This window comes from Moschus berezovskii, chromosome 27 (assembly GCF_049115385.1).
Source record: "Moschus berezovskii isolate FMDL1 chromosome 27, NW_MosBer_1.0, whole genome shotgun sequence".
Taxonomy (NCBI): Eukaryota; Metazoa; Chordata; class Mammalia; order Artiodactyla; family Moschidae; genus Moschus; species Moschus berezovskii.
In genome coordinates, this window is record NC_142486.1 from 31,716,817 (window position 1) to 31,735,324 (window position 18,508).

Here is an 18,508-nt window from a genome sequence, read left to right on the forward strand (position 1 = left end):
TTGGGTTTCTTGATGCCTTATGCATTGGAGATCAGAGTATCCTATCATAGTCTCTTTTCTTTAAAAGGTAATTATGCAGTGATAATTGAAAATAATGGTCAGTTTGAATCCTTATGTTTTGTCTGTTGAGCAATCACAGAAGTCAAGTTTGCTTGTGGAGATGGAAGCAAGGGGCTGGGGAAAGAAGAATGGGGAGTGGATTCTTAATGGGTACAAAACTTTTGGGGTGATGATGTTTTGGAACCAGACACTGATAATGGTTGTATACCATTGTGAATGTTGATGCCACTGAATTGTACGATGTAAAATAGTTGAAAAAGGTAAATATGAGTATTTTATCACAATAGAAAAGTACTTACTCGGGCAAGTGAACTTAGTGCTGGGCTGTAGCTAAAGGGACTGAAGGGACTTAATATATTAGTTCTCTCTTTAGAAACTATCACTTTACACTAATTACTGAACAGGTCAGTGTAGCATATCTTACCGGTGTTAATCAGTCCTTAAGAATTCAGTTTACTTCAGTCCCTGAGTGTCAGTGGAATAGAATTATGTTTTAAAAGATGTTAGACTATGCTGTGCTTGACTCTTTGCGATCCCATTGACTGTAGTCCACCAGGATCCTCTGTCCATGGGGATTCTCCAAGCAAGAATCCTGGAGTGGGTTGCCATGCCCTCATCCAGGGCATCTTCCCGACCCAGGGATTGAACCCAGGTCTCCTGCATTGCAGGCGGATTCTTTACTGTCTGAGTAATCAGGGAAGCCCAGATGTAAGACTGTTTTACATTAAAAAACTATAGGTAGGCAACCTACCGAATGGGGGTAAGAAATTGTATATCATAAATCTGATAAAGGGGTTACTATCCATAATATATCAAGAACTCCTACAACTCAACAACAAAAAGAAAGAACCTGACTAAAAAATTAGCAAAGAACTTAAAGCAGGCATTTCTCCAAAGAAGATGAACAGGTGGCCAACAAACACATGAGAAGAAGCTCAACATCACTAATCATTGCTGCTGCTGCTGCTAAGTCGCTTCAGTCGTGTCTGACTCTGTGCGACCCCATAGACGCAGCCCACCAGGCTCTGCCGTCCCTGGGATTCTCCAGGCAAGAATACTGGAGTGGGTTGCCGTTTCCTTCTCCAGTGCATGAAAGTGAAAAGTGAAAGTGAAGTCGCTCAGTCGTGTTCGATTCTTTGCGACCCCATGGACTACAATCCACCAGGCTCCTCCGTCCATGGGATTCTCCAGGCAAGAGTACTGCAGTAGGGTGCCATTGCCTTCTCGGGAAATACAAATCAAAGTTACAGTGAGATAATACCTCACAGGCATCTAGATGGCTATTTAAAAAAAAGAAAAAACCCAGAAAATTAACAAATGCTGGTGAGGATGTAGAGATTTGGTACCCTTTTCTTCATTGTTGGTAGGAATATAAAATTGTGCAGCTGCTGTGGAAAACTTAACAGCATTTCTTCAAAAACAAACATCATAATAAAAATAGAATAATCATGATCCAGCAGTTCCACATCTGAGTGGAACATTTTTCACCCTTAAAAGCTGAAAGCAGACCTTGAAGAACAAATGTTCATAGCACCCAACACATGGAAGCAGGAGCAAACAAAGATGGTGTATACATAAAACAGCATATCACTCAGCTTAGAAAGGAAGGATATTCTAACATAGGCTACAACATGGATGAACCTGGAGGGCATTATTACTAAGTGAAATAAGCCAGCCAGTCATACATACATAAATCACGTATGACTCTCCATTTTTTTTGAGTAGGTAAAATCTTTACTACCTCTCAGAAAGTAATAAAAAATTAATCTTAATTTTTCATAAGTGTGGATTACTGATTTGACTTGCTCTATTTTGTTTAGTTATAAAAGTCTTCATTTAGGGAAAGGAATTGTTAAACTGGATTATTTGGGCAAAAAGTAGTAAACATACTTGTTTGGTTATATATGATGGAACTGCTAGTTTCTACCTCTTTATTCCATTACTCTAAAGAATTTGTTAGCAAATATGGCTGTACTACCAGTTTTTGGAATGAATTTCAAGACAGGTATCAGTAAGGTATAAGCTACCTTTTGGGAAAGAAAGCCATTATTTGTGTATGTGTATGGGGGAGAAACTACTGGAGTTTAGCAAATGACAGTCTGTAGAATTCTGGTATGGAACACAATGATTCTGGATTCTCTACCGTTTATCTACCATCCAATTAGAAAGTTCATTTTGTCTTGAAGGTTGTTGTTTTGTTTTGTTTTCTGGCATGTGTTTTAAAAATATGAATTATCTCCAAGGGAGGAAATGGAGTAAAATAAGGGACTACTTTGTGGGTATTGCTTTTAACATTTTTCCCCATCTATATGCTTTAAAAAAAAAAAAAATTCTTGTAGTAAAAGACAAATTTTACCACTGTTGACATTTTGTATGTTCACAGTATTGTGCAACCATCACCACGTCTAGTTCCAAAACATTTTCATCACCCTAGAAAGAAACCCTCTACCTATTAAACAGTCAGTGTGCTTTTAAAGCTTAGTTGTTCAAATAACCTTAGAAAAATACATTAGGTGCTTGCAGATTGATAGGTAATAGAAGCTATGTCTCTTAACTCCTGAAATTTAAGAATAATAAAAGTTATATCTTTAAAATTTAAATGATTTATGTTTTAATTTTGAAAAAGAGAAGGCAGATATTCTGTTTGGAAATCATTAGGATGTGATATTAAAAAAGATGACAGATCTTTTAATTGGCAGCTTGTAAATCTAGGATATGAGTTTCATTAAATTCGTGTTATACAAATGTTAAAGTTTTAAACTCAAAGTTTTCCAATCTTGGTTTCTTTTTAAGCACAATGTGGAAGTTCTTGGAATCCTTTCTGATGATGTGGAAACCGATTCTGTAGCCCCAGGTGAAAACCTCAAAATCAGACTGAAAGGAATTGAAGAGGAGGAGATTCTTCCAGGGTTCATACTTTGTGATCCTAATAATCTTTGTCATTCTGGTCGCACATTTGATGCCCAGGTAAACCAGATATTGTGTTATCATGATGACCTTTACTGTCACAATGAGACCAGGATCTAAATGCCCTTTGTCCTGACTATTGGTGATATGCCATTGTGTACAGAAGGGGAACTGAAATAGGATAAACCACATATAGGGATCACAGTAGCTGTGATGTACATCTCATACCCATAACGGTCTTTGATGGTACAAGTCCTGGGTAGAAAGTATGCATTTTTAGTTTTTCTTTTCTGTTGATAATATATATTGATACTTAATATTTTGCTCAAAGTGTCTTTCACTTTAAGTAGAGCATAGTTGCCTTGGAAGTCATGATTTGTCTGCTTATTCAGAGCAAGCAAATTTCCAGATAGGAAAACACAATTAATTTCTCCATGTTATTAGCAACCTGACTTCCCCAGGAGGATGACAGAGAACTGGTACAACTCACAGAATTTTTGAGTTGTTATATGATGATTAATCAAGTTAGATTTTTATGTCAGATACAAGGTTGTTAACTTTGGAGCTTGGATACTGGGAAATGGATAAAACTAAGTTCATATCAGGAGGGAAAATTCTAGCATGTGAACAGAAGTGAATGGCTTGCTGGGGGAGTATAGAGGAAAGGCTTCCCAGAGAAGTATGCCTATGTTTTTAAAGTTTGGGCACTTGCCAAGAAGATCTATAGAATAGTTCAGTTCAGTTCAGTCGCTCAGTCGTGTCCGACTCTCCGCGACCCCATGAATCACAGCACGCCAGGCCTCCCTGTCCATCACCAACTCCCGGAGTACACTCAAACTCATGTCCACAGAGTCGGTGATGCCATCCAGCCATCTCATTCTCCGTCGTCCCCTTCTCCTCCCGCCCCCAACCTTTCCCAGCATCAGAGTATAGAATAAGGATATCAAAAATTCATGCTTTGAAGTAACCCAATATGACCTATCACTTCTAACACAAAAATAAGTTAGTGCCCTACTGAAATTGTGAGTTACACATTCAGTTCTTTTTTTACCTAGGATAAAGATGATAATTTCTTTTGTTTGACAGATAGTGATTATAGAGCACAAGTCCATCATCTGCCCAGGTTATAATGCGGTGCTGCATATCCATACCTGTATTGAAGAAGTCGAAATAACAGTGAGTTTTAAGATAATTGGGGTTTTTGTTTTAAGACCATTATTCACACTCCTGGTCTTTTAAAAGAAATAAAAGATTCTTTTATTAGGCATTATTCTAATTTCATCCATTTTTCTTGGATAGGCCTTAATCTGCTTGGTAGACAAGAAATCAGGAGAAAAAAGTAAGACTCGACCCCGTTTTGTGAAACAGGATCAAGTGTGCATTGCCCGCTTGAGGACAGCAGGAACCATCTGCCTTGAGACCTTTAAAGACTTCCCTCAGATGGGTCGCTTTACTTTAAGAGATGAGGGTAAGCCTTTAAATTGATGTCCAGAGGTCTGTCTAAGGTGCTTAGCTTTGGTAGTTTTCATCTGAGTACAGTGCACATTAGAAGTTCATAGGAAACTTGGATACCTGTTTATAATATATGTTTATTATACCTGTTTAAAACATATAATATCATATATGTTTTATGAGTTGAATGAATTAAACAGTAAGATGAAGAACCTTAATCTTGATATTTTGCAGGCAGTGGGTTTTGAGAGTCCTTTTATTTATTGCTAAATAAGACATTTCTATGATAAAATCCTCTGTAATATGTGTGATAAAAACTCATCTTGAGGGACTTTATCCAGTAGAGCAAATTTTTGCTAATAAGCAAACCTCTGAGGTAGACATCTTATTTTTAAGAAAAAATCATTTTAAAATCCAATATGATGAACTTTAACTGCACTGAAATGGGGGGAGATAAAGGAGTACATAGATTGATAGTATTAACACCTAATATTTTCAAGGTTTAGTATTTATTCATTATATTTTTTATATTTTTAAAATAAAAATAATATAAAATAAAAATATTTTAATATTTATTTCAAGGTTTAATATTCATGTTCTTTTGTGTGTGTCCACTTCCGCCTGAGTGAATTGGAATAGCTGTAATTTTCCTGTTTCAAACAGCTATGAAACTTTGGTATCATAGAAACAAAATGACTTTGTGTTTAACAGAACACTTCTCTTATAGATTATTAATTTAAGTTACTATTTTAAGACTATGGAAGACTTTACATAAAACTTTATGGTTCACTTAAAATACAGAATAGTCAGTTCACATATTAGTTCCAATTTGATTCAGCAAAAACTTTACTGTGTATCTGCTGAATGTCAGGAGTTGTGCCAAGCACCAGGAATATGATGGATATGGTCCCTGAGCTTTACTTCAGAGGAAACTATATAAAATCATTACCTTAAAAGTCTTCTTGATGATAGTGAAACTGGCTATTCGGGCTTTCCTATTAATATAACAAAATGATAATTTCAGTTACCAATTAGAAATTAATGTAGCAAGAATTTTTAACTTCAGAATCTTTTTTTTCCCCTAAAGAATAGCTTGGCTTTTAGGTTTTCACAAGACCAAATGGATTTTGTATTTCTAATAATAGGGTCTGAGAGCCCTTTTTAACAGCTTTTATTGAGATAATTTATATACCGTGAAATTGACCTGTTTGGAGTATTATAGTTCAGTGAATTAGTATGTTCAGAGTTGTGTAGTCATCACTACATCCTAATTTTATAACATTTATAACATCTGGAAAAGGAACCCAAATACCTGTTTACCAAGTTACCACCTATTATTCTATCTACCTCTGGCCGCTGTAGGCAACCATATGTCTACTTTTTCTCTGCCTGCCTTTTTTGGACATGACTTATAAATAGAATTATATAGTTTGTGGCCTTTACTGTGTAGATTATTTCACTCACCATGTTTTTGAGGTTCAGCCATGCTGTGATATGGATATAATTAATTCCTTAATAATAATTCCACTGTACAGATATATCCACACTTTACTTTTCAGCATAGGTTTTAATTAGTAATTTACATTGTAAAATAATGATAAAGTTTTAATATCTAACATAGCCTTGTTTTTAACTACTGAAAAGGTTTCTTAAAAATTTCATTTCTAGGTAAGACCATTGCAATTGGAAAAGTTCTGAAACTGGTTCCAGAGAAAGACTAAGCATTTTCTTGATGACCCTGCACAATACTGTGAGGAAAATTGACTGCAAAAGCCTACTTCACACCGCCTTCTTTTATTTTCTGCCCATTGACAAACCTCTCCCCATATTTTGCAAAGACAAAATTCACAGCAGAAGTCCACATTATGTCAGCTTTCTCATATTGAGAGCTCTGCTATGCCACTGTTGAATTTTTCCCAAGATTTTTTTCTTCCCCTCTCAAACTCTGCTTCCTTGGACAGATTTGGCAATAGCTTTGTAAGTTATGTGGACATAATCGCCTACAATAATGAAAAACCAGGAATTTTTTTATTTTTCATCTCCCCTTAGGCATACCTAGTCTTTTCCCCCAGGCAGATCATTCTGAGTGTGCGAGTGTGTGCACATGTTACAAAGACAACTACCATGTTAATAAAATATTCAACTTGAAACCCTTTTCGGTATTTGAATTGCTTTTGAATACTGTTTTTTATCTGGATGTAACATTGTTGCATTAGCTTTTTAACTTTACCAAGTAATCAAGTACATTTTATTACTTGGACTTTTCTAAACTCTTTCCCTCTCCACTACTTAAATGAGGCACTTACAAACCATGTTCAAGTTTGTATTAAAAGAAAGAATTAGATGGACTCCTTTTGATGGTTAATGCATACATATAATATCTTTATGCAACTATGACACTGCTTTATTAGGTCTCTCAGTTATTTTCTGCCAACTGATATTTTAACATGGTTTCTTAAACAAAGTAAGTGGTTTTAAAACACAGGAACAGCATACTGTAGTTTTTATAAGTATAAAGCATAATGAAATTGTACCCCTACAAAAAATTCTATTCACTTGTTAAATTAGTGGAATTTACAATAAAGACAGCATGTTGAGATCTGGCAAAAATGCCTCCTTTAGTATTTATAAGAGCTGCATGCAACTAGTATGAAAACCGTATCAATTGCAAGTGCCAGTTCTACAAATTACTCAGTTTATTTGTTTATATCAGTAATTTTAAAGGCTGGATGACCCTTGCTGGTTAAAGCTAAATCTCATCCAGTAACTAAATGAACACGTATTTAGAACCATCAGAATCTGCACAGACTAAAGTTAACAATGACACGTAGAATCATTGTGCTTGATTGCACAGTATGTTTTTCTCAATTATTCAAAATTGTTTTCTTAAATATATGCTGAAATTTGCTAAATTATGATTTGGATGGCCCAGAGTGCAGCATTGTGGTGGTTTTTAGATTGAATCCTGACCTTCTGCTACAGCTGTCATGATTTTGAAATTTTTAATGAGAATAAATGGGAAATGGAAGGGATACTTTCAGGGATTCTTTCTGGGTTTACTAGAAGCCCCACCTTGATTTTGAGTGTTGCCATTTAGGGAAGACTTAGCCTCTTTCAGATTGGCTTAATCTCTAAATAAGATACTTTGTAATTGCGTATCTGATGACATGTCCCTTCCCTGTAATCTTCCTGCCTCAGAAAAGCCTCCTCTATTTCCAGCCACAAAACAGAAAAATTAAATCTAATCATATTTTCATAACTGTAAAATTCCCATTCATTTCATGAGTGAGGCTACATCTTATGGACAGAGCGCAGTTACTGTCCTGCAGTTTCCTATAACTACACTCATGGTTATTAAAGTTGCGTGAAATTTAAGTTAGACTATGTTTGCAAATCTGGGCTTTTAGTTTTCTGGAATGTGTGGGAGCTTTAATCAGTACATTATAACTTTTTATACTTCCAAGTTAATAAGAACAAAATACTAGCAATTGCTTGGATTTTAATGAATCTTTAAAAGCTCAAGAGTCACTGAAATTACTTCCAGAGATATATTTCCATTTTTAAATTGAACATTTTTTTTTAAAGTTATGTTTGCTATTAAAAGTTACACTTTTAGAATATTATGTGCATGTTGCCAAGACTCAAAATGACTTGGATATCAACTGTGAAGGGCCTACCTCTAAAAAAATAGAATAAATAAATTATGAAATAAAACTTTTGATGGATTCTTGCACATTTATGCAAGTAAGATTATTTAGAAGAAACCTCATTGTTAACCAACACCATACATTTTTGTGGGCTTTGAAGTTCTGTGGGAGGAATGCTTACTTGATGCATTTTAAAATCTTCATTACACTGCCTGGTTACTTGGACGGGCAGATGTGTCTGAAGTGAAATAGAAGTGTGGGGAGATGTTAGACCTATGAAAAGCAATATACAGATTCCTATGCCGTCATTTTGTCTTCTGCAAGTGTGTTTATATTGTTGACAATGCAAAAACAGGGTAATTGGCTACAGACTTAGGATATTACAGACCTAAACGTTTGTTTTTCTTTTCTGTCTTTAGCATAGATATGTTAGAACCACAATTTTCTTTGCATCTTTTTACATTAATGATGTTCTTTATACAGCTTTCATGCTAGATTATTTAATCATAGTTTTTTAAATTAATAAACTTAACGATAATTGAAATAAATAATTGCCATTTTTCAACCTTTATTTCTTACTACAGGAGAAGGGGAAATACGTTTCTTGTTTTTAATTTGCAAACATAATTCATCCAGTGAAAATCTATGTAAAATCAAACTAAAAGAGATGGACTGAGTATATAATGCTATAGTAAGGTATTCTTGAATAATTAAGCCCATGTATATTTGTTTTGAATTGAGTCTTGAAATATGTGATAATTGAATGTAAAAACTTTGTGAATTGTAGAAGAATAAGGTTATTCACTGTAACAAGAGGTAGTTCATACTTGTCTGCTAGTTACATAAACTACAAGAACTACTTTTACAAAATAGGATGGACTTTGAATGTGATACAGTTGACAGATACTGGCATCCTCAGCTGAAGTGCTACAGATATTGGGGGTCATACATTCAACCAGCTGCAGTTTTGCAACCCAAGAAAAAGGTGAACTTACGCTCAAAAACTGCTTTCACGATGAACTTTTGAAAAAAAATCAAGAAAACTCCCTGGCAATCTTCAGAAACACTAGTTGTGACTGTCATTACTCCGTGGTCTTTGATGGCTATTCCGTCTGACAGCACTCTAGCACCTTTCCTCATTGGCGTGGACTTCTTATGGACTGCTGCTTCATGATGACAGCTTCATTGGTTTGGGTAGCAACGTTTTTATTACAGCTCTTAACATCAAGCAACTTTCAGCTTTTAAAAACCCTTTGTGAAAATTCTGGTAACAGCACTATAGCTCTGATTGTAGGATGATTAAATGTTCAGTGTTGGCCTGTCTTATCAGAATAAACTGTGCCATTAATCCTCTCACATACATACTAAGGTAGATAGCAATCAACAGAATTTAGGGGACGATTTTCTGTCTCCACATAACATGGCTTATATTTCCTCCAGCTGATTTTTTCCATGATTGTAGCAGATGTCATCTAATACGTTTATGATCTTCTTTCCTCTAAAGATCCTGCCATTGAAGCAACTTAAGTAAATAAATGTACTTACAAGCGCATAAGACTAGTAGGTTTAAATTTAGCAGTCAGTTGGTTGTATTAGATTTCATAGTAAATGGAATAGGAATTGTTTTTACTTCCCTGTAGTTCAGTGGATTCCATTTGAACCAATGTACTGCCAAATTTCAGATAGGGTAAATTTGGTTCAACTTATGATGGTTTTGGCTCTAGGATATTTTAAATTTTCAATATCCTAGGACATAACTGAGTCTTCCTTCAGTAAATACAATTTTCACATACCTCTAATCCTATGCTTCCTTGAAACAGTAATGTGCTAGCTGAGTTGTTTATTAAGAAGTGTTTTAAGGGCAAGAAGGTGTGGGAATGTTGGAGTGGTCTCCAAAATAAGGGAGGAGCAGAAAGGCACTGTGTCTGATTAGGCAGAAAATCAGGCAGGATTTAAGTGGCCCTCAGAATGGTGGGAGTCTTTTCTGCCTTGTCACACATGCCACTGTGCCCTTTACTATGTACCGTGGAAACCTCAGGTTTGTGGACAGCAAAGGTAGAATGACATTGTGCTTCCCAAGGCTCCCCTCTGCCAGGCACATTAGCTTAGTGCTTGTCAGCCCAAGTGCCCGCTACCTCCTTGCCTGCTGCCCGGGAAGAGTGTTTGTGCTGGAACTGGAGCTCCTGCACACCTCAGCTGACCAGACCACCCACATGCATTAGGTGAAACTGAGGTCTGAGCCCAGGTCTGCATTTTAAGGACTTAACATTTGGCACACGTCTTAGTTACCAGTTTCTTCTCTTTGTTCTAGAAGAAATGTGGATCTCTCTCAGGCCAGGATTTAGTGACTAGTTTTCACTAGATGGCAGGTTAATACCTAGCTCTCCTTTTAAAAAAAACAGAATTGAAGGGAACTGATTAGGTTTGCTGGGTTTTTAACCTAATTCCAAAGCATGGCAGAATGCTCTAGGTAGAAATTATGGGAATCCAAGGTGAAGAAACCTTTTTCTTATGATTTGTAGCTACCTACTGTGCCTGACTTGGTGCCTGTGTGAGGATTAAGCCCTTAGTCTGCTCTTGCAATTATTCAAATGACTGAAGTTAAAAAAATTTGCTTTTGTAATAATAAAAATTGTCATCTTCCCTTTTGAAGGATTTGTCCGTTTGTTTACAATTACTGTATTGTGTCATACTCTGAGTGTATCTGTTTTCTTTACAGCTCTCAATGTCGTGTTCAGGCACTGTATAACAGTGTGTGCAGGATTGACAATAGAGTATTTTTTAATACTTCACGGCCCATGGAACCAGTGTCAGATACAAAAGTTGTATCAACACATCTTGAAGCAGAAAAATAGCAATTAGTACCTTGGATGTTTTAGCTTTGTAGTGGAGAATTTTATCTCCCAGTGTAGAATAAACGATGACCAAATTACAATTAGATTTTAAGTTTTCTGAATTTTAAAAGAACCAAAATTTGATGCTAGCATGAAGATTTTGAAAAGTCATATACGGTCATGGCATCTTTTTGTGGTTCTTTGTATTTAATTTGTCCTCTAAACTCAACATTATTATATGAACCTAATTTGCATGTCTAAGGCATTTCCACCAAAAGTTCTATGAGTTTAGTGAAGAGCGAGGCTACTGATAATTTCTACTAGTACAATAGTTTAGCTAGAGCGGGCATAATGAAAGAATCATGTTGAAATTGCTTTGCACTCTTGTTTGTGACTGTCTAGGTTGAGACTTCACCCCTCTGAATTGAGCAGTACAGTCCTCCTAAAGAATTTTGTGTTTGGTAATAAATCACACAAATTGTTATACTTCAAACAAAAACTATCTCCATTGACATCTTTGCTATTTTCCTGGCAAATACACTTAGTTTTAGACTAAAAGAAAGAAATTTTGAAAGATGAGATTCTGAACAGTAACTACTATTTATAAAGAAGTTCCAGCAGACAGAATGTGTACACAAAGGAGAATTTTTTTTTTATTAAGATAAAACTTGCATACGGAAAAATGCACAGATCTCAAGTTTAACAATGAATTACCTGGTGTATATAATTATGTTAACATCCCCATCAACATAGAGAACATTTTCATCACTACAGAAAGTTTCTTTGTGCCTCTTTCCAATCCATCCCTTCCTCCTGCCAAGGCAATCACTACTCTGCCATAGATTAGTTTGGCCTGTTTTTGAACTCCAGGTAAATGGAATCATGTTATACACCCAGTTGTCTTTCTTCTGGGGGTCTCAGAGATTGATTAACCCACCTGTCTTATCACTAGTTTATTCTCTTTACTGCCGGGGTAATTTGTTTGAATTATTAGAAATGCAAATAAGTAAATAAGGCAGAGAGAAAAGCTTCACATCTCCCTTTATCTGCTTTTATAAAGCTGTTACCACACAGACCACTTAGTATTCCTCAAAGGTGGTGAAATAACTTGAGCTTCCCTCCCAGCCTATCAGTCCTGAGTGCCTGCTTCACTCTGTTCCCTTTGATGTGCCCTGTCAGTCAGTTATAACACTGCATTGTCCCAGGACTTCCCTGGTGGCCCAGTGGCTAAGACTCTGTGCACCCAATGCAGGGGCCCTGGATTTGATCCCTGGTCAGGGAACTAGAACCCGCACAGAAAACAAAGACTCTGTGCAGCCAAATAAATGAATACTAGATTGTCCCTATCAGACTTTGATGTTAGAGCCAAGTTCATCTGGCTTGTACCTCTGCTGATTAACTTTTTAAATCTCAGGGCTAAGTCCTTGTTTTCTTTTTTGGTAGATTTTATTAAATTACATGTATGAATAACTTTTAGAAGGTCTTTTATTGATCCCTTATTGATCACCTATCATAATACTTCACAGAGGCTATTGAAAGTGAAAGTCACTCAGTCCTGTACAAATCTTTGCAACCCCATGGACTGGAATTCTCCTGGCAAGAATACTGGAGTGGGTAGACTTTCTCTTCTCCAGGGAATCTTCCCAACCCAGGAATTAAACCGTGGTCTCCTGCATTGCAGGTGGACTCTACCAATGGAAGCCCAAATATTGAGGCTACTGAAAACCTTCCTAATTTAAGTAAAGATGCACTTTGACTATCAATAACATTTACCAGTTACATACTGTTATGGTTAAATGAACACAGTCCTCCAAGAAGTTGTCAGCTGCTTATCTTCAATAATAAAAGATGATCAATGGTACTAAAAGGCCCCCCCTCCACTTTTTTAAGCCTAGAAATCACTTCTGAGAATAGTCTTGATGACATTTCTCAGGGAATATAATTCCTGATGGCAAGCCACTCCAGTACTCTTGCCTAGAAAATCCCATGGATGGAGGAGCCTGGTGGGCTGAAGTCCATGGGGTCGCTAAGGGTCGGATGCGACTGAGTGACTTCACTTTCACTTTCACACATTGGAGAAGGAAATGGCAACCCACTCCAGTGTTCTTGCCTGGAGAATCTCAGGGACGGGAGAGCCTTGTGGGCTTCCGTCTATGGGGTCACACAGAGTCGGACACGACTGAAGTGACTTAGCAGCAGCAGCAGCAGGATTAAAAAGTTGTCTTCCAAAATGGTGTACAAGGAGGCGTTTGTGTCCTTTGTGAGACAGTTAAATGGGGTGCTCAAGGCACCCACATAGCTGTACACAGATACACGGAGAGAGCTAAACAGCAATAGCAAACAGGTTAATAGTTACCCTACTGAAATTTTCTCTGGTTTCACTGTTTTCCTGCTTCTCATTCCCTAGGGCCTTCATTCCCTAATTTTTTTTTTTTAATCAGAATCTAGTAATTTCTTGACTTAACAACCTCTTCTTCCCTCCTTCAGTTTAGGTACACTGCCTCCACTCTTTCAGACCCTAAGATGCACATTTCACTTTCCCATCCTTTTAATAATGATTATTTTCAGCAAAGGGCTAACCCTGTCCTATTACAGCATGTGCCAGGTACTATGTACGTATATACGTTATCTCATTCAATTCTCTGAACAATTCCAATGGAAAACTAGTTTCCTCTCACATAAAAAAAAAAAAAAAAAAGAGGCTTGGGAGATTAGCTGACTTGTCCAAAGCTAAATAACTACTATATTACTGAGTTAGGATCCAGAGTCAGATCTTTCTGACCAAAAAGACCATATTCTTCCTATTTCCCTTATGTCACAGTCTATACTGTTAGCAATACTGTTTCACTTCACGCCTAGATCAATATTTCCTAGCAGATTTCAATACCAGGATGGATCTTGAGGACACTGACAGAACATTTTAAAAATTGCTTTTAGATAACTCAGACATGGATATTTAACGATATGGCTTGTTTTGCCATTTGTACTAATAATTATCTTAACTCTGCAGGGCTGTCTAGATTTACTAGTTGATTCTAGCAAATATTTATTTTCAAGTAACTAGAATTTGAGCTCCATTATTAAATTTGTTATTAAACTTTGTTTACCATCCAGCAACATCTTCATACATTCTTTGCAGGTAGTTGCATTATGACTTATTAAATCCTTTATACAATTATATACTACTTTGCATACAGCTGATGCCATTTTGTTAATAAGGAGGCAGATTTTGCAACTACTAAAAATTCAAGAATAAAGAGAAACCTCTTTTAGTACCTTCAGGGAAACAACAGTATTCAGTGAGACCTGGGTACTCAAAATGTTGACTGACTCTTACTTAATATATGCTTACTAGAAAAGAAATACTACAAAACTTAGTAATTGTCCCATTAGAAATGTACATGCTAATTACTTTGATTTCTTCCCCAAGATGTTAATGTATTAATTTTTAAAAAGCAATTTGCATATATGGTTCAAGATACTTATTATTTTTCCTTTAATTCAATCTCCACTAATAGAACTGCCTTTATTATTCCTTTACAAGTACAATTTTCATTTTGGCTGGCAATTATCATATTTAATTCATTTAAAAGTGGATAGAGGATAGATGGGCATAAATAATGTAATTAAGTAGGTGGAGTCTGGATAAAGTTTACAGAGTATTAATCTTGTGTGTGTTCAACAGTATCTTGAATTTAAAAAGTTTTAAAAAGAAGAGGTAGAACTGACAGCAGTTTAAGAAAAATTTAAGTTACTTAATTTATGAATGAAATATTTACCCTCAGGTACTGAGTGAAATTTTATAGAATAATGTGGATTAGTTTTTCAGGTTAGTTCTTTTAAAAGACTAATTGATAAGAGTAAAATATTTTCCAGCATAAATCCCAAAGTTAAATAACATACTGTGGCAACTACATCTATACAGAAACAAATGAAGTACAATTCACATTTAAAACTAGTGCTCACTAATGGCTAATTCAGGTCTTAATATCTATCAGGCATGGATATTTATTTTATTATTATTTTTTTTATTCACTTTCTTGCCCAGCTTGTTGGGACACCCTACATTTGCACAGTCCAACTGCTGGGAAATACAATCAAGTAGAGTGTAGTTCACTGGCTTGATGGTAGGGGGTTTTTCAGCTGGGATGAAATGCTGCTAGGGGCAGGGAGTAAACAGAGAGGGAGAAGAGGCAAAGGAGCTGTTGGCTCACAGGTTAGCGAGCAGCCAATCTAGCAGTTGGTTTCTAGCCATGTTTCCCATGGCTTCATCCAGTTGCCGTTCCTTGGCAAACTTCATGACCTCTTGAAGAAGATCTCCTACACTGTACCCCTTCTCTGCTGCCTTAGCTGAAACTTCAGGAAGCTTCTCCAGTTGTCCATCATTGTCTCCCATGAAGGAGAGCATGGGTAGGTTAAGTTGTGAGGCTGCAATCCACTGCAGGACAGCCTGGAGCTGCTTTTGAAAGCTGCTTGTTGAGCCCTGATTATTGACGATGACTTCAGATCTGTGACAGTCTTGGCAGCTCTGACACATCCCAGCTTCGTGACTATATCTGGGGCCACTGGCCTGGGAAAAATTAGAGTTGTTGGATGAGGATGCTTGCTCTTCCAAATCAGTGAGGGCTGCTTCGTTGTTGCTATGCTTAGCCATGATAAGGCACTGCTTCATCACAGATTCTACCAGTTGATCAACAATTTGTTAGTTCACTTGCTTCATCACACTGATAGTCAACTTCTCTATTGTCCTGGCCTTGTTCTTCCTCTCTGTCTGTCTTCTTGAACACGGAGGTGAACCCACTTTGCAGTCCTGATCTTGTCCTGTTGGGCTGTTGAGAGCAACCTTGCACAGGCCCCTGGGGCTGTGTAACCAGTCAATACCATCAGACATCGTGATAATGAAGTTATTGTAGACTTAGGCTGAAAATGTGCCACCTAGAAGGGAGATGTGCCCCTTGGGACGGAACTGGGCGGTGCCAAGTTCTTGGGCACGTGCAGCTGGCTGCCACCCCCGTCAGCTGTTGGATGAGACTGCAGGCATGGATATTTAGAAAGGGATAAAATTCCTTGAGAAATTTCACTGAACATGAGAATGGTTTCAAATACAACAGAGCAAAAAGAATGAGGATTTTTTTTTTAATTATTTGAATTGAAAGGTCATTGGTGACTTTAGAGGGAATAGTAATAGTGTGATTGAAATAAAGGAGTTAGGAGAAAGCTGAAAGCGCTTTATAGCACTTGACTACAAAGACAAAAAAAGGTAGGAGAAAAAAATAGCATGTGGCACCATTTCTTAAGAACACACATGAACACTATTTCTTAAGAACACAAAGACAGCTACTGGAGAAAAGGAAAATGAAGACAATGGAGGAAAATTAAAAGAGTAAAGCCTTCAGAAGGTAAGAACGGATTCACAAATTCAGTGTCCACTCGCTACGTGCCACGCAGACCCTGTGTGTACCAAGTAAACTTGAACCCCAGTTCGGGTCTCAAAGGACTCAATCTACTGCACAGAGCAAACAAACTAATCAATAGTCACTACCACACAAGGGTGAAAACACTAAATTTAGAGAAGCACTCTTCTTGCTATTCTTTGAGTTTGTAAGTAATCTGAGTTCATGTGGCAGCTTATAAAAATTACAGCATTGATCACATCCTGCTTCATAGGTCTTACTTTGCCCTATTGCCCTGTTAAGTTGTAAACTCCCTGGTAGTAAGCACATACATGAGCTGAGACCTATGGGTTGAAAGTGAATAGGATAAGACCACAGATGGTCAATCTGTGGAGAAATAAAAAATGCTACCTAGTAATTCAACAGATGCTTTAGAGGTTGACAATGGACAGGGAGGCCTGGCGTGCTGTGATTCATGGGGTCGCAAAGAGTCGGATACGACTGAGCGACTGAACTGAACTGAAATCTATATTTAAATATATAATCGTGTCCAACTCTTTGTGAGCCCATGGACTGTAGCCCGCCACGCTCCTCTGTCCATAGGATTTCCCAGGCAAGAATATTGGAATGGGTTGCCATTTCCTTCTCCAGGGGATCTTCCTGACCCAGGGATTGAACCCGTGTCTCCTGCACTTCAGGCAGACTCTACCAACTAAGTCACCAGCGAAGACAGAGAGGTAAATAAGCAAGTGCTGTTACATACGTTATCACTGATAGTATGGAGAACCGGCAATAGAATTCCCTGGGGCACAAAAATAATTTCACTTTTCATATGCCTTAGCCTGGACTTCCCTGGTGGCTCAGATGATAAAGCGTCTGCCTACAATGAGGGAGACCCGGGTTCAATTCCTGGGTCGGGAAGATCGCCTGTAAAAGGAGATGGCAACCCACTCCAGTATTCTTGCCTGGAAAATCCCATGAACAGAGGAGCCTGTTAGGCTACAGTCCCTGGGGTTGCAAAGAGTCGAACACGACTTAGCGACTTCACTTTCACTTTCATCTGCCTTAATGGGAAATAAAAGTTTAAAATATACCAATGTTCCATTGTTTTCCTCTCTCATATCTCTCATAATCGTTTCACTGAAATTGTTTTCTATAAGGTCACCATGACTTAACTGCCCAATAAATGGCTTTTCAGAAGTTCTTCAGTATTTATGGTATTAACACATCCTCACTTTTCCATTCCTAAGCACCCTCTTGGTTTTCTTTTACATCCTAAACTATTTCTCAATTTTATAGGCTCTTTTTCCTCCTGTCTCCTAACTGAGGGTTTCTCCATACCTCTATTCTGACTCTCTGCTTCTTTTGGCAACCTCATGTACTTCCGGTTTCCTTTTTTCTTTTCAGCCTTGCTGTGCAGCCTGTGGGATCTTAATTCTCCCTGCAGTGGAAGCTTGGAGTCTTAACCATGGGACCACCAGGAAAGTCTCACCTGGTTGCCTGAGTAGTCTCAGGACTTCTCAAAGATTCACCCAGAGCAAGTAATTTGAACAACAGAAAGAGGGAGGGGAAAAGAACACTTAAGGTTGAACCTATAGTCTTTTTATAACCTAATCTCCAAAGTGACATCCCCTCACTTCTGCTCTATTTTATTTACTAAAAGCAAATCACTAAGTCGAGCCCTTACTCAAGGGACAGGGGAATGAAACTCCATCGCTTAAGGCTTCAATGAATTTGTGGGCATATGACTCTTCTAACCACTACAATACCACAGAAAGATCAATTTTCGTAAAGTCTAATTCATTACTAATTCCTCTTCTTCCTGACACCAGTTCAAAAACCTTGTATGCATATGGTTTCTCCAAAATATAAAACTTCAGCTTGATAATAAATTCCTTAACCTACCCACTCTAGCCTCATCTCCTCTTTCTCCCCTCTGCGCATCCCTACTCCAGCCACTTACTACTTCCAAACACCACCATCCTCTTTTACCTGAATTCATGCTGCTCCCTTGGCCTTGAAATCTGGTTCTTGACTTGAATTCAGGTGACACAACATGTAGCAGCCCCGATGTTCTTTTCAGAATACTAGCAGACAGTACATGAAGCCTAAAGTAACAGCTTATTATCGTGTTAAAATGAATTCCAATCTGCTAGCAAATGAATCTGGAATTCCATTTAGAATTTCAGATTCTAAAACAGGCAAGTGGGAATTG

General features: G+C 37.4%; 1 protein-coding gene across 2 annotated transcripts in view; it reads left to right on the plus strand.

Moving 5' to 3' along the window:
• GSPT1 (G1 to S phase transition 1) overlaps positions 1 to 10,718 on the plus strand; it is a 30,459-nt gene extending 19,741 nt beyond the window's left edge. For both annotated transcript variants that reach the window (XM_055409513.2, XM_055409512.2), the window contains exons 12-15: positions 2,854 to 3,027; positions 4,054 to 4,143; positions 4,267 to 4,435; positions 6,088 to 10,718. In XM_055409513.2, the coding sequence (XP_055265488.2) occupies positions 2,854 to 3,027; positions 4,054 to 4,143; positions 4,267 to 4,435; positions 6,088 to 6,140 (486 nt within the window). In that variant the 3' untranslated portion in view covers positions 6,141 to 10,718. The remainder of the gene's footprint in view (positions 1 to 2,853; positions 3,028 to 4,053; positions 4,144 to 4,266; positions 4,436 to 6,087) is intronic.
• The last annotated feature ends 7,790 nt before the right edge of the window (positions 10,719 to 18,508 follow it).